Below are 26443 nucleotides of genomic sequence, written 5' to 3'. Positions count from 1 at the left end.
TCGCGGCGGATCGCCGCTCTTTACGCACGAATGCCCAATGCCGCTATTTAGATCATTGATACCGATTCCGATCGGCCTGGTCTTCAATTCGCCTGAAACGGCAAACAGTTACGCGACCGGCCGCGGCTACTGGGCCATGCGAGGAGGTTTAATATAAACGCGAGTTACGGTAGATTTAGCGCGCGATAACACATCCGGCAAAAGTCGTTAAAGTCGCGTATGTACACACCCGCCGCATATCCCGAAACTCTCATGTCTCTCCCCGACGTCGCAAATTCGTTCGTCAAATTCGTATTCTTTCTCCGAGAAAATCCGAGGAAACGGATATGTGCGAAAATTTATATATTGTTTAAATTATGCAATATCGATTTAGTAGAAAAATCTTTTTACGTATGAAATTTGAAAGTTTCTTATTTTTAGATACATTTTTGTATCTCTCTCTCTCCGGTGAAATTTCAAAGAAAAAAAAATCATGAAAATAGACATTTTTGTGAATTATATATATATCAAGATCGAAAAATTATACTTTTCAATTGTTTAAAAAAATGAGAGAGACGCGTACAACGCGGCGTTCGCGCGAATGACACACTGACGTTCGAGCTGTCGATACACATGTATGTACATACGTACACGTATACACACGTCGCGGAAGAACTTGTTACAATTTCCTGTGGAACGAGAAACGCGCCGATCGTAAACGTAACGTTATCTGACTGACCGAGTTAACTCTTGTATATCCTATTTTCCTTCGCGAGATATTACATCGTTGCTCGAGTTTTTGAAATGAAAGGCCGTCGAGAAAAAGTCGAGAAAAGAGAGAGAAAGATTTTCTACGTGTTTAAGACATAAAATTTTTAGAGAGCTACCAACACACACGCTGTTATTTCTACGTAACAAATGTGTGTGTTGACGCACACACTCGCGTGCGCGATCTCTTTAAAATATTTATTTGCGCGAAAGCTTCTACTTTTCTCTCTCTCTCTCTCGAGACAAAGTATCGCGTCTTGTCTTCGCGTGGCACAAAAATTACAGTACTTTTGCGAGACAGTAATTTTCGATCGCTTCTGAAGCGTTTAATGAAAATTTCTCATTTTAGACACATCTCACGTCGTTTCTCCGCGACGAAGATTTTTAATGAAGATATAAGTTTTATATCATTTCAAACGTCTCAATTTGACAAATTCAATCCCGTGCTGATCAAAGGAAAAAACCGCTACGATACGATATTGCGTTATCTTAGCGCGCGAGACAAAAAAGTAACTTTTTTTCCTCCGCGAGTCGAACGCAACGCGCTCGCGTTGCATCGCTCGCGGAACACGATCGACGCCGCGGTTTTTCACGCTCATTACGCAAGGGGAGAATCCGCGCAACCGCGACGACCGACGATTCACGCCTATTTGATGACGTTTGTGAAATTTTTACACACGATTCGCAGCGTCGCACGAAATTCGTCGTTTGCGCGGGACAATTTCGAGCTAGCGAATAGGATAACACGCGTGTGAGAAAATTAAGACGCGCGCACACGTCTCTTTCGGATTTACTTCATATCACTCTCAAAGAGACAAGATACTGAACCAACTGTCGTTACGCCACCATCAAATCGCGTTTATCGCATTAGCGAGATGGTTTATTAACTAGAGTAGAACGGAATTACGGTTAACGCGAACACTTAGTCTGCTATATTAAGTTTAAGAGACCAGCCGCTCCAGAAGTCTGCTACTTCTCTCTCTCTCTCTCTCTCTCTCTCTTTCTCTTTCTTTTCCCTTTTTGTACTTCCGTATCCGACAATCGGTTCTTTTCACAGAGGACACGTCTTGAGTTTCTTAAGATCAAAGCCGCTTTGAATCGTCGTTACGCGATTCTTCTGTATAAATCGCGTTCTCAGAAAAGAAAAGAAAATGCTGTAGGCCGCTATAGAAAAAATATCGGCGTCACTCTCTTCTCGCCGAAATAGAAAGAGAGAGAGAGAGAGAGAGAAAGAGAGAAGACAGTCGTTATCCGATGATACCCGCTTGGGGACGCGATCATGCTGAAGTGGGTGCATTACTGTCCGTTGCCGAAGAACCGGCCGGCGATCGTCGTCCCGGACGAGACCGAGAAGGACGGGAGAAGGGCGGCCGAAAGAAGAAAGGACGGTGGTGGCACGGTGCGGAGCGCGCGTAACGCGAAAACCGCCACGCCGGACGTTATCATGAGGAGATGCTTCCGGTTCGGGGTAAGGAGCAAAGGAAGTCGGGGAAGGCTTAACAGTCGGCTGGGCACGACGGTCTCTCGAGGCCGCGAGAGGATCCTTTTCGACGCGCAATTCTCTTCGCTTTCCGCGCGCGTGTGTGTTCACGCTGACCGAAAGCACATAACACACTTTTTTTTTTTTCTCGCGTTGTCTTCCATCATCACGATGACGTAAAATATCCACCTCGCGCGATGACCTTAAACAAACATTTAGATTTTAGAATCGAACGGTTTTCTCCTTTTATGTTTTTCGTATTTTTTTTTTTTTTTTTTTAATGGTTATAAATGTCGTTATCATCGACGAGTTATCGATAATGGCATTTTGCGTACGCTCTCTCTACGCGCGAGACATCGTCGATAGAAAGAAAACAGCCTTTCTCGCGCGGGGGGACATGTGCGCGAGATTTTCATCGCGCGCACGTTTCGGAGCGTGCGGCTAACGAGAAAAAAAAAATCGCTTTGATCGTTGATTTTCCACCTTTATTACCCGACCCGAATCACGAATCCCCGCTCCAACAGCCGGGGACGGATAATCAACGTCGGTTGATCAATGTGGTTAGCGGAACTGGGCTTTATCGGTTACGGCAATCCTTGCGGATTATGTGATTACACCGCGGCCGTTGCGCATGTGTGTACGATATGTATGCGTCGGAGGCATCGGCTAACTATGCGTTTCATGCTTCGCAGGGTTCGGATCCGAGGGTAGCGACCTGCAGAGGAAAACTGCAGAACAAGCGCAGTAAGCTCAATCAGGAGATCAACAAGGAGTTGCGGCTGCGCGCGGGCGCGGAAAATCTCTACAAGTAAGCGTTACTTCTCTTCTTTTTTACGCACCGATACGCTTTTTTGCCTCGTTCAATTTGCCGCGCGCGCGCGCAAATTTTTTTACAGCGATGCGCGCGCGCAATCGTTGCAAATATTCGAAAATTGATTTCTTTTTCAATTAATTAATTCAACCTGTCGACATTGTCGCGTTGTCGAAAATTAAACGCGTCAAGTTGCGAGTATATTAACGGAATCGAGGTTTGAAAATTTGCTGATGAAACAAATCGCAGCGATTACATCACGATTCAAATTGTTACAGGGCGACAACGAACAGAAAACTGAAGGAAACGGTCGCTCTCGAGCTGAGCTTCGTCAATTCGAATCTACAGCTGTTGAAGGAACAGCTCGCCGAGCTCAACAGCTCGGTTGAGCTGTATCAGAATGTCGATGGGTGAGTTATACGAGCTGAGAATTATGAGCTCTCTCTCTCTCTCTCTCTCTCTCGGGATATGTATGTACGGTATTGCAATCGAACGGTATTCTCGGTTTCAGCGACGAGCCCGTTATGCCGATGATACCACTGGGACTGAAGGAGACCAAAGACATCGACTTTCGGGATCCGTTCAAGGTGAGTGTGGAATCGATGGGACGCGAATAAGAAGTGGGGGGTTTTTCTTGTTTTTTTTTTGTTTTTGTTTTCAGGGGATTGTCATGTCGCGCGCACGTGATGTTTTATACATTAGTCTCGGTTACTCTGTTTTCGTTCATTCGAGCGGCGGCACATCCGGATTGTCCTCGTAATTGTCTTCTTCGTCTTCTTCTTTCTTCGCTGACTTGTTTGGAATTTGTTTAGCAGAATCTTTCGTCACCTTCAGAAAGTCGTGGATATCGGTAGGCGGGCCGATCTCCAGGAGAGCCCGTCTCGAAGTCACAGGTGGTTGAATCGTAACGACCTTCGTCGTTTTGGATCGTTTCTTTTCTCTCGTCGTTGATTCGTTCTTTCTTACGATCGCCGTGCACGGAGTCAGACGCGCCATACCGATCACCAGGTGTCCCGTCGTCGTGTTCCGTCGTACGTTGCTCCTCTCGACCGACACCTCGCAGGGCAGCGTTAACTGCAGAATCTTTCCTTTTATGGTAACTCGCACGTAAGTCGGGTTCACGTCGACGTCGATGTAAGAAGTGTCCAAGTGCCTGCAAAGATTCGAAAACTTGGCACAATTTACGTTTCGTAGAATTGAATTGTTTTTGAACACTTTCAAGATTTCTCGCGCGAATTCAGACGCGCGAAACTGTGTAACGACACTTTTTTCTTTTTTTTTTTGTCGAGACGTGATACAATAAATGTGACAAAGCAATTCCTTGATCTGATTGAGTTTTCGCAAGATTCGCACGCAAAAGCGTATTACTAAAACATCATTTTCCCACGGCTCGTCGCTTTTGTCGCGCGAAAATATTATTACAACGTTGCTAAACGCCGGTGTCAAAGTTGTGTCAAATCACCTGTAAACAGAAACGTCGAGAACGACGTTGTCGGGATCGTCTTCGTCGTTCAGTCTGAACGGCACTTTCGCCTGATTTATGTTGTAAGGTCTTCCATCCGGAGCGAACAGCTTTATCGCGCGCTTCGGACAATCGTTCTCATTGAGCGAGCGATTTTTCCTCTCCTGCGTCCTAATGGACCTCTCGGCGATAGCGATCCTATCTTCCGGCGTGTGATAACTCGACTGTTTCCAGAAACTTTCGTTTTCCGATTCGTCATCCCGCCTCGTATCACGTTCCTCTTCCACGATGGTCTAGAAGAGAGACATCAATACGTGTGTCATCTTTACGCTCGAACAAGATAAAAAAAAAAAAAAAACGCTTACGCAATCCACGGACTATACAGATCCCGTTTGATAAAGTCTGTGTTACAAAAAACACGTGTAATTATAAAATGTTTTGCGATCTCCTGTGTGTTGCGCAATTTAAATTAAATACTTCTGAGAGCGCTATGTTAATTCGCGACCTTGTATATGTAGATCAAACGTCCGTCGCGTATCTTAAATTTTTTGCGTTAATTATTAGACATTTGGATAATTATTTAACAAATAATTGTCTCTTGTCTTGGTCTCTATTACGTGTCACAAATTGCTACTTCAGGAAATTTGAATGACGGACTGACGTATGTCGGAGAAAAACTCACAGTCCGATCCGTTTCAAGAGCGGCGACGCGACGACTCCGCTCAGCCGCTCTGGTCCTCTCGTAGCGTCGAAAACCCTCCGCAACGTCGTCCCGCGCTCTCGCGCAAATCTGCAACGCCGTTATGCGCTCCGACCTCTCGATCTCTCGCATATCGAGCTCTCGCAGTTGCGGCAGAGTCGCCACGACGTACTCCCTGTAGTACTCGTAATCGGTGCAGGGATTTCCCATGAGAATCAACTGCTCCAGATTCTCGTTGCACCTGAGAGAGATTGCACACTCGCTTGGAGTTATATATAAAATTTTATAGTTTTGTCTAAAAAAAAAAAAAAATGAGACGATATCTAAGTGTTCAAAAAAAAAAAAAAAAAAAATCAAATACCTGAGCGTCTTTACACTCTGTAGATCTCCGATAAAATTGACGGTGAGATCTAATTTCTTCAGGCTTTCCAAACCCTCCAGGTTCTCAATAACCTCAATGTTGTTGAGGGCTAAGTTCAAGTACTCCAGCCTCTTCAGCATATTGAGATTCTCTATCTTGGATATGAGATTATTCTGCAACAGGAGGATCTTGAGATGCCTGCAGTGCCTGTCTATCACCTCGATTTTATCGATGTTCTCTTGATGCAAGGCTATCTCCTCCAACGTCGATATCTCGCCGTCGTTGTGCTCCGAGCGTTTTCGTATTAATTCGAAAGTGATTTTCACCATGTTTCTATTCGTGACGTAATTCGGGCGCGGAAATCAATCGAAATTGGAGGAGAAAAAAAAATTGCAATTGTCGCAAAAAGAAACGTGCGAACGCGTTTCTAGTGGTAAACAATTCGCGCAGTCGCCGCGAAGATATCGATTTAACATTGTCAGTCACGTGCCGGCGATTCCGCCACGTGCTTGCGATTCCACGCGTGTCGCGAATTATTTATCGATCGGACCGCCTAAACGATTGTTTTGTATCTCTTGTAGGATTTTATTTTGGAACACTACAGCGAGGATGGCGAAAACTACGAAGAAGCTATCGCCGATTTGATGGAAACCAGACAGGTAGGCAGATCTTTCGAATTATAAATTTACGAAAACAAAAATGAAATTTTTTGTTGTCTAATGTGTGTTAATTTCAATTGACAGGCCACGAGGACGCCGACCAGAGACTCGGCCGGAATCGCGCTGCTCCTGCGTTACTACAACCAGCTCTATTTCATAGAGAGGCGTTTCTTTCCACCCGACAGAAGTCTCGGGATTTATTTCGAATGGTTCGATTCGCTCACGGGTGTGCCGAGTTGCCAGCGAACGGTCGCCTTCGAAAAGGCCTCGATTCTGTTCAACGCCGGCGCGCTTTACACGCAATTGGCGGCCAAACAGGATCGTCTGACCGCCCGAGGACTCGACCAGGCGATCGATGCCTTTCTGAGGGCTGCCGGCACTTTCCGATACATTCACGAGAACTTCACGAATGCTCCGAGCATGGATCTGGGCCCAGATATGCTCGAGATGCTCGTACAATTGATGCTTGTGAGTTTTCTTATCTCGTAATTTCTCTTCTTTTCACATCCCAAAGTTTTTTTTCTCTCCTTGAATTTTTTTCGTTTTATTTGTCATCTTATTTGTGAATTTTTATTTACTTGTTTCAGGCTCAAGCCAGGGAGTGTCTCTTCGAGAAACTAGAACTTCAATCGAGAGATGGAAGAAACATCGACGTATGCTTGGATCTTGCTCAAGAAGCTGCTCAGGTAAATTGTTTTTCTCTTGCCCGTGAGATTTCAAGTAAATGGCGCGATATAAAGTACCAAGTGAATCAACAGAGACAAATTTTAATTTAGGTCGCGGCGATATACAATGACGTTCACGGATTGATATCGCGCGAGCCGGTTCGTGATTACGTTCCGGAGACCTGGATCTCGTTGATACTGGTGAAGCGCGAGCATCATCTCGCCCTTGCCCACAAGCATATCGCGGTTGGTCTGCTGGACAGACCGATCGCTGAATTTCGCGTGGAAACAAGGCTGACGTTAGAACACATTCAGAAGAGCGACGGAAAGACTCAATTGGACATAATTGTTCCCAGAGACGACAATGAAAGAAAATTACTAGGTAATGTGTTGAACGAGATCACACTCTCTCTTGCTCAATATTAAAAAGAGAAAAATCAATTATAAAATTAATTTTCATAATTTGCAGGCAGGGCGCATCTTAGAGAAGCTCTGGTTTTGCACGACGAGAGTCAACGGTTGCAGAGAATGTGCCGCGATCTGAAGGGAAAACAGGCGTTGGGAAGAGTTTTGAAGAAGACGCAGGAAGCGACGCTTGATAGCTACAGTAAATTCGGTAACGAGGACGATTTTCGAGAACTGTTGGATCCGCCGGATATTATCGGTACGTGTGACGCAAGTGTCGTGTTTTATTGATAAAAAAAAAAAAATTCACTAAATAAACGCCTTTTAATAAATTTGATATTTTCTGTTTTTTTTTACTTTGTTTTTACTTACAGCGTCCACGAAATTTCAACTCAGCATCACGCATCCGGATTTCGGACAGCACGGAGTGGACGATCTTTTCAGATCGTTGGGACCTGTGGCGATATTTTCGGCAAAACGACACTGGACCGCGCCGCGATTGGTGCAACTCCAACGAGGTCCTGACGGGGAAGGATTTGGATTTAGCGTGCGCGGCGACGCTCCAGTAATTATAGCCGCCGTCGATCACAACTCGCTGGCCGATGTAAGAACATATTAACGATTCATATTTCGATTGCGTGTTTAATTTGACATATTTGTACTTGTGTTATATCGTCATCAATTTTCTTTCTTATTTTCTTAACAATTAATCACGTGACAACGAATAAATGAAAAAAAAAAAAAAATTGATTCGTTTCAGGTGGGCGGTATGAAGGAAGGCGACTTTATCGTCGGCATCGGAGACAAAGATGTTAAATGGGCGTCTCACGATCAAGTTGTGAGGATGATAAAACAGTGTGGCGACTTTATAAATTTAAAATTAGTTACACCGATGGACAGGAATTATTTAAAGGTAAAGCGATAATAAGCGGCATATCCACAGATCCACGTAATCGATATCGGTCCGAAAATAAAATTTATTACGCGGCGTGTTTGCTATATAAAAAACATAAAACATTGAGAAAAATTTATGGCTATTTCCTCGAACGCAAAAACATTGAGAAAAATATACGGCTATAAAAATTTATGGCTTTTTTTTTCAATTACATAAAACAAACAATTTCAAACAATAACGATCTTCATTATCCATATCTCGCATTTTATTTTATTGATAGAAACGCGTGTAGAGAATCGCGGTGGAAATACTTTTCCGTCACATATATCGCTCAAATGTGAGTGTACGACGGTAAAAACTAATTATTTTAGAAACCAGGAAAACCCAACAGTCACCACGATAAGGGAAGCGTTTCGGCGAGCAGCTCTTCTGGAGTGTCTTCCGGCCAGCCGAGCCCGGCGGGATCGGTCACTACGGCGCACGTAGTCAAGAGGCTCCCGTGGAACCCGTTCAAAAAATCTGGCACCCAACGCGAGAACCGAGATCTGACCTTCGACAACGTTATTCTCAGATGATTCCCGTGCATTCGAAAGAAGACTCCACCCGTCCGAATTCAAAGCAATTCGCCGCGATGAGTTTTGATTCGCTCGTACAAAATAAAATAATGCTGCGTAGCAAACATCAACTTTTTTTTTTTACAATTATCACAATTTAACGTTTAATAATTTGGCTCGAGGAACAACTTACCGCAAACGTTTTTTAATATCGAGTTTTAATATCGAATTTAATGCGAAATTAAATCGTCGTTCAATTGTTTAAATAGTTTATTTGGGGTGACGCTTAAAGCGCGTAAGCGTCCGAAGCAACCTACTTGTTTGTCGCAAAAAATATAGGATTTTCAGACATTTTCTAGTGTTTGTTAAAACTGTGTAAATTAAAAAACAATAATGATCCTTGTTAGCAGCGCCACTGCTATTTGCATTGTTAATCTGTTCCACAAGGTTATAGTTTTTCTAAAACCTTCGGCGAAATAAAATAAGTTTTTATAGAATTTTAATGTGTGTTAAAAAAAGATCTTGTTTTTATATCGACGCGTTATAAACAGTGCCAAAGCAGGCGTGCAAGCGATTGATCGATCAGTCGTATTAACGAAAAAATTTTCCAGTATCGCGTTAATAGATACTGGTGCGGCTGATTTGAATAACATGATTACTTATTTCTTTTTTTGTCAGAATCATTTATGCGCATTCGTTCACGACGATAAAAAAAAAATCGAATCGACGAAGAGATACACGCACAAAATGATACTGACAAATAAGTCACGTGTAACGCAAGAGATTGTCCGCGCGAATGTTGCGCTTTGTTACTTAAAATCTTTGTTTATATCGTTAATTAGTATAAATCGGGTCGTTGACGCGAGCGCGTCGCGCGCTCGCGCGCATCTGTACATTGTATACATAGATGTAGCATCGGTAGAGGCGTGTACACTGCTTTTTATTTTATAAATAAATATACATGTATATCAAAAAAAAAAAAAAAAAAAAAAAAAGAAATTATACCGCATTCCATCGCGGAATGTCATTGTTTACTTTTACCCCGAATGCGTGCGTGTGTGAGTCTCTTAATTACACGTACGATGAATTATTATTGCCCACGTCCGTAAGTTCCAATCAAACGAGTGAACAAAAAAACGCACGTTTTGATTTTTATAAATTATAATTACTACTAATAACAGTCGTAATTCTGGTTTTTATTGCGACGTTCAAATTATAATATTGCGTCAAGAACATAATGGATAAACAATTGAAAATTTATAATCTCAATTGTGCTCTCTACTAATTACCGGTAACACACTGATGAAAATGTCGTTTATTCGTCGCCGTGCGCGCGCGCGCGCGCGCTCTCATCCGGTATCTCGGAAAATTAAAATCTCGTTGAGGTCGGAACCGCGAGGTTGTTGCACTTTCATTTCAATGAAGTCTCGTTGAAGGTTTTAGGGTCGCCGGAGAAAGTGCTGAAAACGTTCTCGGAACGTATTCACGGCGCCGCGCGGCACGAAACTTTCGAACTCATGGAACGACCACGTGTTTCCAGCGACAATTATACCCGACGCGCCGCGCGAACATTTTCTATTTCACAAGTCCCTTTGCATTTTCATATATTCTATGCAGATTTGTTGTTACAAATTTCAATTTCGCAATTTCTCTCGGATATTTACCGAAGACCAATTTGATTCGAGTCATTTTCCGCATTTTTTTTTTGTTGCAAAAAGAAAGCCCTTGTTAATTTATACGTTAAACCACATAAAACACTTGTTGTTCAGATTGTCAAATTTCTCTTTTGCGTAATTCACATTTTATATATTTATATATTGAGATCGATTCGCGTAGATTATCGCGAAATTTCACCGGTTCTGTCTCCGCGAGTGTCTGAAAAAGAATATCGCGTGCCGCGAATTTTCTCTATCCCATGTTTTGCACGATAGGCGCAATAAATTGTATCCCTCGCATTTAAATGTGTGTGTGTGTGTGTGCGCGCGCGTGTACACCAATTTAAAAATCAGCTTTGTTTCTGTACACACATAATTGGCCTCGAAGTTTCGATTAGTTACGGTCATAAAACAACCCCGCTGAGAATTTCTACTTTCCTCAGCTTGACATAAAAGATATCTACCAAGTGTGCGCAATAAAATTATATTTTACTTACGTAGAATATATTTTAACAAAACCAAAAAATTTATCACAAACGATAATTACTCAGAGATTATAATTTCTCTTAGCAAGCGCAATTATTCGATCGCGGTTTCCGCTCGCGGTAAAAAAAAAAAAAAGAAAAAAATAACAGAAATCACTTCACACGTCGCACCTAAGTCCGCATTTCGCGTTAATTTATTTAGATGCTCGACGCAGCGCGCACCAATTACTCGCCGCCATCGCTTTGCGGCTTTTGCAATCTCCCAGTCGCGTCACACATCGGTGCGATTTCGTAAAGCCGCGAAGAGACGCGAAAAAGAGAGACGAGCGATTCTCTTCGATCGATTCTGACATCAGAGAAACGAGAAAAGAAGAAAAAAAAATAAAAGAGAGGAAACGGACATGAATATATAACACGTGCCGTGACTTTCACCGACGTCAAGAAACAACGTCGTTGTGCCAACGATTACGTAATAATTTACGTAGTCGTAACGAGAAAGGTATGCGATACACGTTGTTCTGTTCTAGGTTCTACTCTTGCAAATCGATTTTATATAAAAGGAACAAAAGAAGGAAATAAAAATCATTCGAATGCGCGCGATTGTTGAAACGCTAATCGCACATCCGCGTTTTTTTCTTTCTCTCACGCGCATACGTCATTTTCTATAAGCGCTAAATTGCGGTTCAGTGTTTAGAATAAACCCTTACGTAAGCTTTCAGTTATTACCTTTATTAAATGTCGAATGCGTTGATGTCATGTATTTTCGTGTCTCGAAATTATCGCCAAGACGAAAAAATTACGGATTAACAATCGTCGTATCTTGTTTAAAATATTTAAATATATATAACGTATATAAATGTATTTTTTTGCAATTGCAAGTAATATCAAGTCGCACGTAAAAGAAACAGACGGATGGTTTTTCGATCAATAAAATTCTGAATTTATGAACATGAATAGTTCGAGCGGAATACAACCTCATACATATGTATACATATTTGAAAGAAATTCATAAATATGTAAACAAATCTCTATGGTTTATCGCGTCTCGAAACTAAATTTGTGAAAAAGTTTTGTCGAAGGATATCTGTTATTTGATATTTGTTAAAGCTCACGCGATAAGTCGCTCTTTAAAAAGTGTTCTCAAAACACTCTTTGTACTTGCTAAATAATCTTGGCTTAAAGTCTATGGGTATTGAGTGACGCATGACGTTTCTGCGGTTTGTTACACACCGGGAATTATCTTTTCACACATTTTCACAAAAGACATTCATAAAAAGAAACCAAACTGAATATTAATAATTCGTTTCCGTTTGTCCCGTAAAATTCGACGCGGTTCGTGGAATCCTAAAGGAATAAAAGATGTTTATATCTCGAGAGACCTACTAACTGAATATATAATTTATTAATTTTTTGAAAAACGTAAGGAAAAAGAAAATCAGTCCGACAGATACGAAGAGTGTGGGTTCGAGACTGGAATCTCGAGAGAATAGAGAATGTTTGTCACGACAGGTTTTGAATATAATTATTAACTGAATATAATTATTAGAGAGCCGGTTAATTAAATACCGGTTAATTAAATACGGTCTGACAGATTGCGTTTTGTCAGCATCGGCAGATTCTTACGAGATAAACGATCCTAAAATGAAAGGCTGTTATATAACATCATATTTTTGATTATAAATGTTTACATGTTGGGAAAAAAACGGGATACTAATTCTAACTTTCATTGAAATCACTTTTTTAAAATACCATTTGCGAACGTAACGCGCATGTTATTGATGTACGGAAATCGCGCACATACACAACACGTATATCCGCGCCTTTACAACTTGCGCACACAGTTCTTCTCGATTCGCCATCTTTAAACGATTTTAATTCAAAATCTATTATTATGTATTGCAATTTTTGTTTCAAAATGATCTCAGAAATTTGTGTTTCGGCAAACATTGACTAATGACAAAACATCTTTTGTAGATTATAGTGTTGAATAATAAAAAAAAAAAAAAAAAACTAATCGCGGTCTCGCGCGAGTAGCAACACGGCATATCGCGTTGGGAGACGAAAAATGACCGTGATACTCATCGGAGCGCTCGATGATCCTCATTCGAATGAGCGGTGAAAGCAAAATGGAAGATCACACGAGAGAAGAAAGTGAATCTCGCGAAGAGCGGCGTCGCGACGGAGGCGTTTTCGAGGACGACGCGCTTGTACGGTGTGTTTCTTTAATTTTTTTTTTTTTTTTTTTTTATCACAGAAGAAAGTAAAACACGAATTTGACCGGATTGCTATATAGTTTTGGTTTTACTTTTTGACTGAAGAAGAAAATAATCATAAGCATCTAACACATCGGTTCCGATTTCTTTCGAACCGTTTGTTGTTGATTAATTGTCTGCGCTAATAACTAAATAAAAAAAAGTGTTCACTTGCAAGAAATATTTTTTTCAAAAACAAAAGTATTTATATTTAAAAAATATTCTTATTGGCAAAATAAATAGAAAACGCGAACAAAGTATAGATGTTACCTGTGAAGGTCTTTCATTGAGATCCTTTTCTCGGCGCTAATCTGACTCTTCATTTCTGCCGCATTATAATTAAGCTGTTTAATGTTCAAATTACTTGCGTTATGCACGACGCTGTACTTATGCGGTCGCGTGAGCGAAAGACGAAGAACGTCAACGGGATGTAGGTGAAGGTCCTGCGAGAGTTAGCACCGCCATTCGACGATCCCTCCTTAAATTGACCAGCCGGCAAGCAACCGGGTTACTTCGATGTGCATCGTCCGACAGTCCACAACTCTCTCTCTCTCTCTCTCTCTTTCTCTCTCTCTCTCTCTCTCTTTTTCTCATTTTAAATCTGGTGTTAGTTTCGCGTGTTAGTTTCCAACATCCGTTGAATTCCTCTTGTGCGTCAACATCGATCAGGTAACATTGATGTGTGACATCAACCGAAAGAGATAGCCGATCGATATTTGAATGAGTTCTCGAACTCGATCGAGCGACGATTGAAGATTATTTCTGAAGAAGTGTAAACAGAAGAACACAGAAAACAAACCGAGATAAAGTAAGTATTAAGCAAATAATTTTTAAGTGAAGGTAATACTTTTTTAGAATCTTCCTATGAGAATTGAAATTAATTAAATTGTCAGATATCGCAAATAGCTCTAAATTAAAAAAAGAAGAAAAAACATTTATTACATTCGCGCAAGAAATACTTTTTTCTTTTTTTAACAAAGAAAGATTTCTGCGTTTGTACGGATTCAGACGGGATCGGAAAATATACGCGAAGAGAGAACGTGTAAAAGGAGAAAGCGCGAGATCGGAAAGCCCGAGAGCAAGAAACCGGAACTGTAACACTGATCGGTTAATCGATTCATTAAATTAAGGCTTGTTCCCATGAGGCATGATGTTTGAAAACTTTTTCTCGGGAATAAAATTATCTCCGTTAATATAAAAAGTGTTTGTCAAGCGCAAATGATAAAAGTGGATCGACGCTAAGCGTAGAGTTTGCGCGATATCTGCAACTTGCGCGTGATTTGTTTCTTCCCGTCGGTGTAGGAGAGATTTTCGAAACTATATAAATATCTACTAGGAAAAAATTGCAAACCGCAATATCTAAAATAGAAATAAACATACAAACTTGTAATTATTTTATCTTAAAAAAATACACGCGATTTTTTATTTATAACAAAATAAGAAAAAGTATAAAATGAGAAAATTCATCACCGTTTGGAAATTGAGAAATTTTGTTTCTCTTTCTCCCTCTCTCTCTCTTGTTCGATATACTTGAAATACAGACATAATAATGCACTCGTCATTTACTTACGCCACTTACGGTATTGTGCTTCGGGTGTTTCGATAGGATAGAAAGTTGGGTCCGTGCCTGGTGTATATAGCGCGCGTCTCGAGAAATGTGTGTGTTCTCGTTGCGCAGCGGTAAGGCCCCTTCGTATATACTTACTTCCTCCCGATGTCTCGCTTTCGTTTTGCAAGTTGTTTCAGTTTGTCTCATCGTGGGTCATACACGCGTGATTACAAAGTTCTAGTCTAATTAGAAAAAAAAAGCCCGTAAATATAGAATAACTTTAAATTAGTAGAATAACTTTTTCACGCGTAGCAAAATGTCTTATATAATTTTCCGACACGGAACGCTTTTTTCAGACTTCTGTTAATTTGAAAAAATTAATATTAAATTACCTTTAATATTATTAATTCAATTAACTTTTTTTCACGCTGGGCGTGAAAACGTTCCTCTAATTATATTATGCGTTCCGAGCAAATGCGAACGCGGAGATGTGCATCAAAAAGTTATTAAATAAATTCAACGTTTCGCGAAAGTTTAATTACCATTACGTGTCTGTTCATTACATTAATAGAATTCCAAGAGCTTTAATATCTCTGTGTTTTATGATTCTCTATAACTCGATGTTTTCTCTTTAAACATTAATTTAGCGACTTCCAGATCGTGAACAAGTTGATTAACGATTTAATTTTCTCATCTTTTCGCTTTAAAACTAGTACTTTTTTCTAATACTTGTCCAATGACATTCGAATTTGACCGGAAAATTTATTTTTTCATTTACGTAACGCCTTTTTGACGCACGTAAACGCACATTATTTTTCAAAAGACGTACGGAACGTCCGGTCGATGATGTCAAAATTCGAACGCCGTTCCCACATTCGGATAGAATGTCAAGCTCGAATTACTTTCAGACAATGGTGACGGAGGGACAGCAGGAACATGACGAGTACAAGACCACGCTGGACGCGGAGACGCTGCAGACGGCCAGACTCGAGCTTCGCGAGGACGACAGCACGCGGGAACAGGCGTTGAAGCAGTTCCGCCACTGGATCGAGAAGCATCCCGCGATTAAGAAATGCAGGACCGACTCGTTGTTTCTCTTGAGATTTCTCCGAACGAAGAAGTTCAGTCTGCCGATGGCGCAAGAAATGCTGGAACGTTATCTCACCATCAGACAGCTTTATCCCGAATGGTTCCAGAAGCTTGACATCGATGATCCTGAACTCGAGGCCATCATCGACAGCGGCTACCTGGTGCCTCTGCCGAAACGGGACAGACACGGTCGTAAAGTGTTAATGTCCTGCGCAGGTAACGATTGCGAGAACATATATACAAGTCTTCGAAGTAAAAAAAAAGATGAAATTATTCTACAAATATGTTTGTCTGATTATCCGCTTTTAAGGACGTTTCGATCCCTGCAAATACTCGTCGACATACATGGCGCGAATTCACAGCATGGTCGCGGAAACCCTGTTGGACGACGAGAAGAATCAGATCTACGGTTACACGTACGTCAACGACGAATCGGGACTTACCATGAGCCACTTCAGCGCATGGTCCTTCACGGACATTCGCAACATACTGAGATGCATACAGAACAGCACGCCGATGCGTCACAAGGAGACGCACTTCATCAACATTCCCGCCACCGCGGGAAAGATTCTCGAATTCGCCATTTCGTTGCTCAATGACAAACTCAAGTCCCGCATTATGGTAAATTGAATTATCGTGAATTATTCGGTTAATTCGTTCAATAACAATTAGCACGACTCGACGAGTCACACGCATCATGATCTTCGCGCAGATACACTCGAGCATAGAGGAGCTGAAGGAGTCGCTAAGCGCGGATATACTGCCGAAGGAATACGGGGGAGTGGTGCCGCTGTCCGAGATGATAGGTAACGAACATTTTCGACGATTTATCGTATTGCGCCGTGTTTTTTTTTCGTCTTGAACACGACGCGCACGTTATAACGAATATATTCCAAAAATAAATCAAACAGAAAGCACATCTGAAAGGAACAAAATTTAAACGTTAGTTGAAAAAGAGAACGTGAATAAACTGAAAAAAGGAAAAAACAGATTATCATCTCGCATTATATAATCAGTTTTTTTTTTTAATATAAAAACGTCAAAACCTCATTTTAAATATTAGCACTTTACATTCGTGCTTCTTTTTACAAGACGCATAATTGTCTATATTTGTTATTTAGTGCCGTACTATTTTCTCGCGATGTGCGTATACATATTTATTTTGCAGCCGAGTTCAAGAAGGAACTCAAGCAGAAAAGAAATGAACTCTTGGCTCTCGACGACATGTACATCGAGATCTCGCCGAAGGATTGCCACGCGGCTGGCAACGAGGAGGAGTTCGGCGGAATATGCGGTTCGTTCCGAAAGTTGGAGGTTGATTGAAATCTCCTGTTTATACGTTGCAATCTTGCAATTTTTTACATCGCGCACTTAATTTTTGTTTTATTTTGCCAAATATTAAATTAGGTGTTTGTTTTTACAGCAAAATAGTCAGGTTTTTTTCTTTTCATATTAAATCGTAGAAAATAAAAAGGCCCACGTGCCCAGGAGCGTTGTTATCTCGCGATAAAAATATTATGTCGCAAATATGTTAAACGTTAGAAATATAAATCCTCGTTCTAAGATTTTATAGCTTGTTTTTGCTGTCTAATTGAATCTCTCGTGAATTCTAATTTTTTAATGCAAGATTAAAACGCATGAGATTTGCGTAATTTAAATACCTCGAGAAAAAACGTGAATATAAATTATAAACTTGTAGCGTTAATTATTAGTTAAACTGGTAAAATATTACGCGTTAGAGAATAATTAAGGCTCAATAGCCGATATATCTGCTCCGCCGGTGGTACCAAGTTACCTATGATCTTGTAAGTCATTGTTGACAATTTAATCGCGTCGTTCTTATACCAACGAAGCGATTATAATTATTTTAATTAACAGATATCTTACATATTCGCGCGTTAAAAAGACAAAATTATTAAGGTAAAAAAGGTGTTAAACAATTTTTGCGCGAAGTGTTCGCACGTTTGTGCTTGTGGAGTTTCCAAACGGGTTTTTTTTTTGCGAAACTCTTGGAATGCCTGGTAAATATTTGTTTTATTCTTACGTCCGCACTTGTGAATCGCACAGTTATAACGTCTATCGACTACTTTGTAGAGTTAAATCTTTGATTTCTTTAGTTCGTGAATTGTGATGTCGATAGCGAATCACTATTGCAGTCTGTATTGCGGTGTACTATGGCACTAAAAATACTAAATGTGATTGCGATCTAAGTCGATTGTCTCAACACGACGATATGTATACGATATAGGGAAATAGATACGGTACCGCACCAGATGCGGTTCGCGCCGCATTCGTTGTGTGCGAACTGCACACACAAAACCTTGCGACAATATAATTTCACAGACGACACGTCCTCGTTAGCTTAAAGAAAGAACAACGACAAATAGATAGACATTAGCAGTTTTTTTTATATGAGCAGTTTTGTGAATTTATGTGTACATAAATGTAACAGGAATAAAAAAAAAATAGTTTATGCATGGAGAGACTATTGAAAAAGATCAAGTTTCTCTGAACGCAAGAAAGTTCTCTGAAAGTTACACAGCCCGCTCGATTACACAACGTAAAACAATCGTTTTTATTATAGACAAACGATCGATTGTCATTTACAGATATATATATAAATAGAAAAGATAAAAGTCTACCTGTGGCAAAACGGAGACATTCGCACAATCGGAGAAATATTTACGCTTGTGTTGTTTGGCGAGTCTGATTTACTATATATATATATCTCTCTCTCTTTCAATTGTTTATACTTTTATACATATATATATATATACGCATGAATAATTTTACAATTACAGATAGATCTATTCTGTGAGTGAACTGAACACTTTTTATGTTATTTACATACGTATAATGTTTATTAGTCCTCGTTATCAATGTGTATTAGTTGTTTTAAAAACTCAGTGTTGGCCGGAGCCGTCGTATAAAGGCTTCCTGAAATTGTAGAGAAGAAAATTGGAATAATGTGAAAAAATCATCCGGAAATGTGTGCCCGCGGCGCAGAGCGCAAAAATTATTCCAAAAAAAGCTCAAGATCTATCCATTGTAAACCTGGATTACCGCGACCGATCGTTATCTTATCGTTATCCATTATTATATATTGTGCACATGGTTATTTACGTACCAATAAAATTGTTTAGATTATTATCAGAAACGATGATTCTGCAATTGTTTCTTTGTTCTATTTTAAATCCTACGCAGCGAAATCGTTCGTCCGTTTCGTACAGATTGCCTTTACGCGGATTCATGTAGGGCTGTCCGCTGAAGGGATTGATGAAATCCGCCCAGTAACCGATCATTTTCAGTTTCGAGCATATCTCCGAAGCTGCTAGAACAAACTAACGGATTAACAGTATATATGTATGTCTCTGCTTGTTCTCCTTGCCGTATCAACTATCATCTTCTTGATTCTGCGCAAATGCTATAACATCAATTCAAACAAAGAACGCGTGTAACTCACACATTTGGCAAGTTTCTCAGTTTCTGCTTCCTTGTGCCATCTCATTACCTTGAGATTTGCTTTCTGATTGAGAGTTATAATAGTAAGATTTGAGGAAGCTATCCCGTCCAAGCATCCCGGGAACAGTTCCCTTATGCTCTTTCGCAGAAGAATCGGACACTCCTGTACCACACAGTTCATCATTGGCCTCAGCTCGTTCCAGTATCCCGCATCCTTCTGATATTGAGTTTTGTCGTTCAGAGCATCTATGAATTCCTGTTCGCCGGCGAGCTCGACAAACTGAGTCTTCACTTGGGCAGTAGTCGCAGCGTCCAACCAAGCGAGTCCCACTCTTCCAGGAAGATAAAATCGAAAACCTCTCGGTGTTAACAGCTCCCAGTTGGAGTTACTCAAAACACTGTTGTCAATATCTGCTTTTTTATTGATAACAAATGTGAGATTAAATAATTTATTGCATGTACAATCTCAATGCTTGATTCAAACATTACTCAGATTTCTTTAATTTGCAATAAAAAAAACGACATTTACTAGAATAACTGTTTTTTTTTTTTTAGCAAAAATTAAAATTACTTAATCTTTTATTTGCTGACATATCTGATATAATTTCGTGAAAATATATCCGCAATATGTACGACAAACTTTTTGAGCAATCGCTTCCTAACCACAAATCCAAACAAACAAAACATCCGAGTTAACTTAACCAACTTATGACACAAATGATTTTTAATACACATTGACACTTCGAAAAAAAAGGAATTCGCTTCGCGAGTTCGCAAACTGCTAATTTTGTCAGTCGATCGGAGTTTTGTACTTACCGTCTAAGTCGCCATTGGTCTCGATAACTTTATAGGAGCTGGTGCTCCGATTGACGCGACGAGAACAGACCACTTTCGAAAGCACATCGAACAACGACGAGGTACAATGTCTCCTTCCATATTTTGTACAAAACATCTGGAAGCAAAAAATGAATTCCGAACAGGGTTACATTAACGCGAGAATCAAATCAGCTGAGCCGCGTTAAGAAAATTATTCGCCGCTCTCGCGCGAGCGTCTAACAACTTACCGTTACGAGCAACAACAGCGCGTCATTTAGAGGACACCGATGCAATTTACATAGTGGATTTGGACCCCGTAATGACAAGCGTGTTTGTGCGTGCACTTGATTACAACCACCTATCTCTGTATATTTTTATTTATAAATCATTGCGCGCGCGCGCACACACATACACGCAATAATGCGTGCGTTTTATGTATACATAGTGCGATTGGCCGCCGTTGTAGCGTCGAGTGCCGCCATCTGCCACCGGCCGTCGGTAACATGTTTGAGAGTTGATTCGCGACTGCGTTCACGTCGCTCTTTCCCGGCGAGAAGTGATTTCGAGCGCGCGCTTAAATTAACAAATTTCTTCGCCCCTGCGATTATATTTTCACCCTTTACTCGTAAGTTTATGAATATATTACATATTAAACACATAACGAAGGAGATAATTGTTCGATGGTAGAACACCCGATGGAGTTTTGACTTCTTTTAGATCCCTTGTTCACTCTGGCTCATTTCGAACCTCTTGTTGCCGTCTCATTTCTGTGTTCTCGCGTTTTTCCGAATAATTTCTCTTGCAGTTTTATCTCGTAAGAAACAATTGAAAGTTGTTTTCTTTAACTTTGAAAAATGCAATTGTAGCGACAATATAAAATTACTCTGTAGAAATTGCGACAATTTCAACGAGAATTTCAACGTCGAGATAAAACTGCAGTATGAAACAAATTTATTCTAAACAAAATTTATTATGCAAATGTTAAACGCGATTACATATGAAAAAAAAAAAAAAACAATCATTACATACCACGCGTAATTTCGTTATACGCGCAATTTCGTAAAGTAACTAATTGTGGCACGAGGATCAATTTTAATTACACTAATCATGTTGATTTACGTTATTCGTCCGGTTGTGTCACCGCCATAATCTGAATGCTAGTCCTTGTTACAATTGTTTCGTTCGGTTTAATGTGACACGTCGTATCGCTAAACTGATAATCACACAATCAACAATTACGGAATAATAAAGTTTGACGCACTCAACGCGAGATCTCATTATTATTTAATTTAAACTAATACACTTGTCATCAATCATTATTTTCCGATTTGTTTGTGCAAAATTTTTAACTAAACTGTATTTTTTTTTACATTTTCACAAAATGTTTTTTAGCAAGTTTAATTTCACGTGCGAGATGTGCTTCAATTTAAAATTTTAATGCTCAAAAGCGTTCATAAAAACATTAAAAATAATAGCCAATTGATAGGCTTCCGGTCGATGAGCTCGGCTCGACGAACCGTTTTTTTTTTTTTTATACGACCGGTTAAGCGTTTAGGAGGTCGCACACACAGGGATGTTCACAATTGATATTTTTGTGACACACAAACGCTCTCTCAAAAGTGTTAGGCAAAATTCTTTATTGATTACACTTTACACTTACACTTTTTTTTTTCTTTTTTTTTTCTTTTTTTTTTACTGGATCGTGATAATCTGAAAAAGTATCTGGTATCTCGTGAAATAAAACATCAAGCGCGGGAGATGGATGTTACATGCGACGTTACAATTAATAAGTTGATTGTTTTTTTGTTTCTTTTTTTTTTATATTAATTATATACGGCAAATACGATTCTTTTAGTAAAATGACAAAAATTCATTCATAGATAAATACGTCACGTTATTACATGCTACACGGGGAGGAGGACTTGTAGCTCGTTTGTGTGGAAATGTGTATTTTATTGTGTGTGATGTGCGCGTGTGTTTTTTTGCGTGTGTGCACCCTTGCCTTTGTTTTTCTGGCGAGTGCTGACGATATACGAGATGTATATGTATATATATATATATATATATTTTTTTTTATGTGTATACGTACGTATATTATATATAAATATCTAATACACGAGATAAAAACATCGTAAGAAACTAACACGTTGAATTATTTCACGTCGTCAATGGAATCACGCGTGGACGTTCTCCACTTGGTGTCCGAAAAAATTGAACTTTTCATGTTTCCCTCAAATATATATTTAGTAATATATATATATATGTATATTTTTATATATGCAAGTGCGTCGGAGAATAACTTGTATTTTTTTTTTTTTTTTTTTTTTTTTTTTTTCATAATATAAACTACTAAATTGCATGAAATAATCGCATCTTCGTTTAACAACTCTCTATGAGTGCATGCGTTCATTACAGGCTTCAAATTCGATTTCGGCGTTAAAAAACAAGAAGAGGCGAACGACAGAAGAGAGGTGTCTTCGCANACGTTCTCCACTTGGTGTCCGAAAAAATTGAACTTTTCATGTTTCCCTCAAATATATATTTAGTAATATATATATATATGTATATTTTTATATATTTTTTTTTTTCGGAGAATAACTTGTATTTTTTTTTTTTTTTTTTTTTTTTTTTTTTTTTAATTTAAACTTCTATATCGCATAGAATAATCGCCTCTTCGTTTAACAATTCTCTATGAGTGCATGCGTTCATTACAGGCTTCAAATTCGATTTCGGCGTTAAAAAACAAGAAGAGGCGAACGACAGAAGAGAGGTGTCTTCGCAACCGAAGTTTTTCCGCAGATGTCTCCGATTCGTGGACATCTCGACCGAATATATATACGAGAGAGAGAGAGAGAAAGAGAGAGAGAGAGAGCGAAAGAAGACATCGCGGTAAGTTCTCTAGAAAGTTTATATCTAAAATAGATACAGGATATATACGTGCGAAGGAGCGCAGGAAACGTTAACTTATCTAAGAATTTTCTCAGTGACGATAATGAATAAATTACCGTGAGGATATTGAATTTCAAGCAGCTAAAAACTTTCTTAGTTAATAGAAACGTTAATAAACGTTAATTAATAGAAACGTTTAGTATTACAATTTTTGTTTTTTTTCCCCCTTCATTCGAATTCTATAACTTTTTAACCAAATTATCTCCTGTTTTCTCCTCGTACTTATCTACCGCTATATAGATCAATATTTATCTCACTACTTTTGATTTTCTCTTTCAAGTGCAAATTGCTCTTTTACAATATTATCATTACGTGTAACAATAATAAATGTCGTACAGACTAACGTGTTGAACGTCAAAGATTGAACGGAAATATACGGAAATATGTCGCGATCAATATCTATCGCAATTGTAATTATTATTAACGCGCGCAATTTTTCGGCTGATCTTTTTTCTTCTTTTTTCATTTTTGTCTGCGCGCGCGCGCGCGCGCGCAATTGATCGCGAATTTTGTTCGACGGCTTTTGGTAAAATTCGTTTTGTTTCACATCACACACTCGATGTGTTAATCATATTTATCGTTAACACACGACGCAGAGCAACATGTCCACGAATCGTCTTCCCGGAAAGTGTATCACACGCAAACGCGAGAAGAATGACACACAAGGGACGGGGGTTTGCGCGCATTTAATCGATCCTCGGAAAAATTTTCCGGGGCATCGTCGCGCGACACACACACACACACACACATAGTTTTCTTTTTCGCGCGTTTCTCAAAAGCCATCCTTAAAGGCAGCGTCTTCCAAAGAACGATATATTTTCCCGCCCAAAAAGATACGCAAGAAGCCGAATGTGTGTTCGCGGAAAAGAAATTTGATTGTCGAATCTCGCGTCGAATAAGGGGAGCAAGCGCTACGATAAATATTTGTGCAAATTAGTTTTTGCGAAGAGAGAGAAAGAGAAAGAGAGAAAGAGAAAACGCGAAGTTACTTGCGGACGAGAAATTCGTGAGAGATTTTCGCATCGGTGATTCGCGAACACGAATACGTTTCTCTTTTCTTTTTGTTTTCCTATTTCCGGCAAATAAAGACGACGAGACTCTGGAAATCGCTGCCCTCCGAGCGAGAGAAGATAAACGGAATAACAGACGCCATGTTTTTCCTTGTTTGTGTTCCTTCGTGCTTAATCGATATTACATTAAGTATAATTGCTATGGTCGGGACATTGGTACGAGTACGATAAGTACATTCATGGAAAGAGACAAGAAAAATCTCGGCCGGTTATCAGCGGCCCGCGGTATCCGCAATTGTTACTTTTCTTCTTCTTCTTTTTTGTTTGTTTTTTTTTTGTTTTTTTTTTTTAACTTCTTACGTGTACAGGTACAGATATATAACATCCACTTGTGAAATCGCCTAATCGCTAGGCTATTATGGTCCGCAATGTATTCGTCGGTGCGCAGGTACGCGCGAACATGATGCAGTACATGTGGTACACCACCGGTGGTTTTTTTTTTTTTTTACCCGGCACCGGTTTCTCTCTCTGGGATTCCGCGTGTGTACCCGGCGCACAAAATCAGCGCGCGCTCTAAACCTAATAAAAAATCTATCGGATAAAATTCGCGCACGCGACACACCCCTTGCATCTTTGATCGCATCTTTCCGCCGACTGTCGATTTTTATCCGTTCGAAAGCGGTCACGCGAACACGCGTTCATCGCGACTTCGGTCGCGTGTACCGCGCCCGCGCGCTATACTGCGGAATAATTAGACGTAATTACAAAATGTACGTAATCACGATTAAGAGACTCGCCGCTGTTTTATCGTTTATTACGGGTTGGTTTTTTTTTTTTTTTTATGTCATTTCGCACGGATAATCAAATGTGTTTTTGATTATTATTATTATTATTATTATTATGATAATCGCAAATATATATGTATAGGTATTTGTCTCGCTCGGTATTTTGTAATGAAATAGTTACTGAAATTGAATTGTTGTTGAGATTTTCTATCTACATCAAAAAAAGAGCGCACTCGGTATGTTTAACGTACAGTTTTTCATAGTAACCTAACCGTAAAATATTTTTTATACGGTTGAGTGCGCACTACAAGTACAAGAGAAAATAACTTTGAGATATCAAGAATATTGCGATCGTTATTTGTATTTTTTATGACTCGAAATACCTTTTGCGATATTGAACGCATTGTTTGGGAAATAAGAAAAAAAATGTTATATTTAAAAAAAAAACAAAATTAGAAAATCTTTCAAGTCATCTGATCAAAATGATTCACGTATCGAGCGCGAATTACAAAAAAATGACCGACTGACAAAACATCTTGACTATTGTTATTGGGGTAAAACATCGTCCGGAACGAAGACGCCAAGATGCAAGGGCTATTGTACGCGGCAATTGTAGTTCTTGTTGTCGTATCTTGATGTGCGACACTTTGCTGGGATATCCTCCGATGGCGGAGAAGTCGATAAAAAGGATACGGTCGAGAACAACGGTGCAATTTCGCCGGGACGTGATCGTCCGCATTGCAGCCGTCCTCGTTAAAGCAGCGCGCGTTTCTCTATAGATGGACGGAAAAATTATCGTTTACAATTATCTTGTCAAACTTTTCGTCTCTTTTTCCCAAACGCGTCTTTTTTTTCAATATTGCATATGTATATCTCTCGTTTTCAAGAAAATATAATTTTTTCTCTCCCTCTCTTCCTCTCTCTCTCTTTCTCTCTGCAATATTATATTGAATCAATTTGTTAATATGTTAATTCTTTTACGTTCGACTGATTTTCATTTAGTACGTAAACACGTGGTTTTGTAATCAACAAACATGATTGCGCGAGGTTCACATAGAAAACAAAAAAGTACAATTTATTAGAAATATTACATCGGGAAGTAAATGAAAGTCGAAAAGTGACGATGTCATTTACGAGTTGAGAAAGAACGAGCAGTTGAAAAGTAACGACGAGAGTTGCTCTCAATTATTATACCCTTCCCACCCGAGGGTGAACGGGACCCTCGCAGCATAGCCGGGTGTGTTTCTTGTTTATAATTTATACGGTGAGAGTTTGTTTGCTCTCTCTCTCTCTCTCTCTCTCTCTTTCTCTCTTGTTAAAACCTTTATCACGCTCGCTTCCGATAAAGTTTCCGTTCGAATTTGCAGAACACCGATAGACGTCGTGTAGCGTATTCTGATATCCCTTTACACAGATTGCTTTCCAACGTTTTCATTAATTCAGACGGTTCAATTATCGAGACATCTGCGCATGTTAGAGCCTTGGCTCTAAAACGTACGTGACATGTGTATTTCTTCGAAATTTAATCGAAAAGTACGTATCGTATATTTGTTTCTAAATATATGTAACACACATGTGTTCGATATACGACGAGCATCGGCGACGATGCGCGGTCGTATCGACGATTTTGCTGTTTCATTTTCAACGACGAC

General features: G+C 39.7%; 3 protein-coding genes and 1 long non-coding RNA gene across 6 annotated transcripts; 2 read left to right on the top strand and 2 right to left on the bottom strand.

Annotated features, from left to right (window-relative positions):
- Positions 1-1804: 1804 nt before the first annotated feature.
- Positions 1805-18707, top strand: LOC109853262 (rhophilin-2-like). 2 transcript variants are annotated; one of them, XM_020425175.1, is made up of 15 exons: positions 1805-2215; positions 2920-3035; positions 3317-3448; positions 3550-3625; positions 6143-6220; positions 6305-6688; positions 6808-6906; positions 6997-7267; positions 7355-7549; positions 7665-7894; positions 8051-8203; positions 15589-15985; positions 16080-16390; positions 16482-16575; positions 16938-18707. In XM_020425175.1, exons 1-15 carry the CDS (start codon positions 2027-2029, stop codon positions 17090-17092), a joined length of 2880 nt encoding a protein of 959 aa, XP_020280764.1. In that variant the 5' UTR covers positions 1805-2026; the 3' UTR covers positions 17093-18707. The 2 variants fall into 2 exon arrangements, with proteins under 2 accessions (XP_020280764.1, XP_020280763.1); XM_020425174.1 differs by lacking the exons at positions 1805-2215; positions 2920-3035; positions 3317-3448; ... (6 more) ...; positions 7665-7894; positions 8051-8203 and adding an exon at positions 13471-13939.
- Positions 3643-6122, bottom strand: LOC109853258 (protein tilB). The gene is made up of 4 exons (XM_020425168.1): positions 5562-6122; positions 5183-5441; positions 4501-4793; positions 3643-4191 (listed from the first exon to the last, which is right to left on the bottom strand). The coding sequence occupies exons 1-4, from the start codon at positions 5888-5890 to the stop codon at positions 3762-3764; spliced, it is 1311 nt and encodes a 436-aa protein (XP_020280757.1). The 5' UTR covers positions 5891-6122; the 3' UTR covers positions 3643-3761.
- On the bottom strand, positions 18317-20457 carry LOC109853263 (methylmalonic aciduria and homocystinuria type D homolog, mitochondrial-like). Of its 2 annotated transcripts, none has more exons than XM_020425176.1 (5): positions 20296-20457; positions 20048-20183; positions 19233-19645; positions 18897-19110; positions 18317-18706 (listed from the first exon to the last, which is right to left on the bottom strand). In XM_020425176.1, the coding sequence occupies exons 2-5, from the start codon at positions 20181-20183 to the stop codon at positions 18633-18635; spliced, it is 837 nt and encodes a 278-aa protein (XP_020280765.1). In that variant the 5' UTR covers positions 20296-20457; the 3' UTR covers positions 18317-18632. The 2 variants fall into 2 exon arrangements, with proteins under 2 accessions (XP_020280765.1, XP_020280767.1); XM_020425178.1 differs by having other exon boundaries at positions 19233-19642; positions 20296-20455.
- Positions 20458-22437: 1980 nt separating this feature from the next.
- On the top strand, positions 22438-23823 carry LOC109853309. Its single transcript, XR_002250101.1, has 2 exons — positions 22438-22518; positions 22818-23823. It is a non-coding gene; the product is annotated as an uncharacterized LOC109853309 (long non-coding RNA).
- Positions 23824-26443: the final 2620 nt, after the last annotated feature.

Source organism: Pseudomyrmex gracilis, unplaced genomic scaffold (assembly GCF_002006095.1).
Source record: "Pseudomyrmex gracilis isolate BER0280 unplaced genomic scaffold, ASM200609v1 scaffold_45, whole genome shotgun sequence".
NCBI classification, from domain to species: Eukaryota; Metazoa; Arthropoda; class Insecta; order Hymenoptera; family Formicidae; genus Pseudomyrmex; species Pseudomyrmex gracilis.
This window is presented reverse-complemented; position numbering and strand designations above follow the sequence as displayed.

What these genes read in the sequence shown, in the direction of transcription:
- LOC109853262 (XM_020425175.1), top strand. Translation starts at nt 2,027, where the DNA reads ATGCTGAAGTGGGTGCATTACTGTCCGTTGCCGAAGAACCGGCCGGCG. An exon ending in AGTGTTAATGTCCTGCGCAG is followed by an intron (nt 15,986 to 16,079) that starts GTAACGATTGCG and finishes TCCGCTTTTAAG; the next exon opens with GACGTTTCGATCCCTGCAAA. An exon ending in AACTCAAGTCCCGCATTATG is followed by an intron (nt 16,391 to 16,481) that starts GTAAATTGAATT and finishes ATCTTCGCGCAG; the next exon opens with ATACACTCGAGCATAGAGGA.
- LOC109853258 (XM_020425168.1), bottom strand. Translation starts at nt 5,890, where the DNA reads ATGGTGAAAATCACTTTCGAATTAATACGAAAACGCTCGGAGCACAAC. An exon ending in CTCTTGAAACGGATCGGACT is followed by an intron (nt 4,794 to 5,182) that starts GTGAGTTTTTCT and finishes TCTCTCTTCTAG; the next exon opens with ACCATCGTGGAAGAGGAACG. An exon ending in CTCGACGTTTCTGTTTACAG is followed by an intron (nt 4,192 to 4,500) that starts GTGATTTGACAC and finishes GAATCTTTGCAG; the next exon opens with GCACTTGGACACTTCTTACA.
- LOC109853263 (XM_020425176.1), bottom strand. Translation starts at nt 20,183, where the DNA reads ATGTTTTGTACAAAATATGGAAGGAGACATTGTACCTCGTCGTTGTTC. An exon ending in GACCAATGGCGACTTAGACG is followed by an intron (nt 19,646 to 20,047) that starts GTAAGTACAAAA and finishes TCAATAAAAAAG; the next exon opens with CAGATATTGACAACAGTGTT. An exon ending in CTGAGAAACTTGCCAAATGT is followed by an intron (nt 19,111 to 19,232) that starts GTGAGTTACACG and finishes TTAATCCGTTAG; the next exon opens with TTTGTTCTAGCAGCTTCGGA.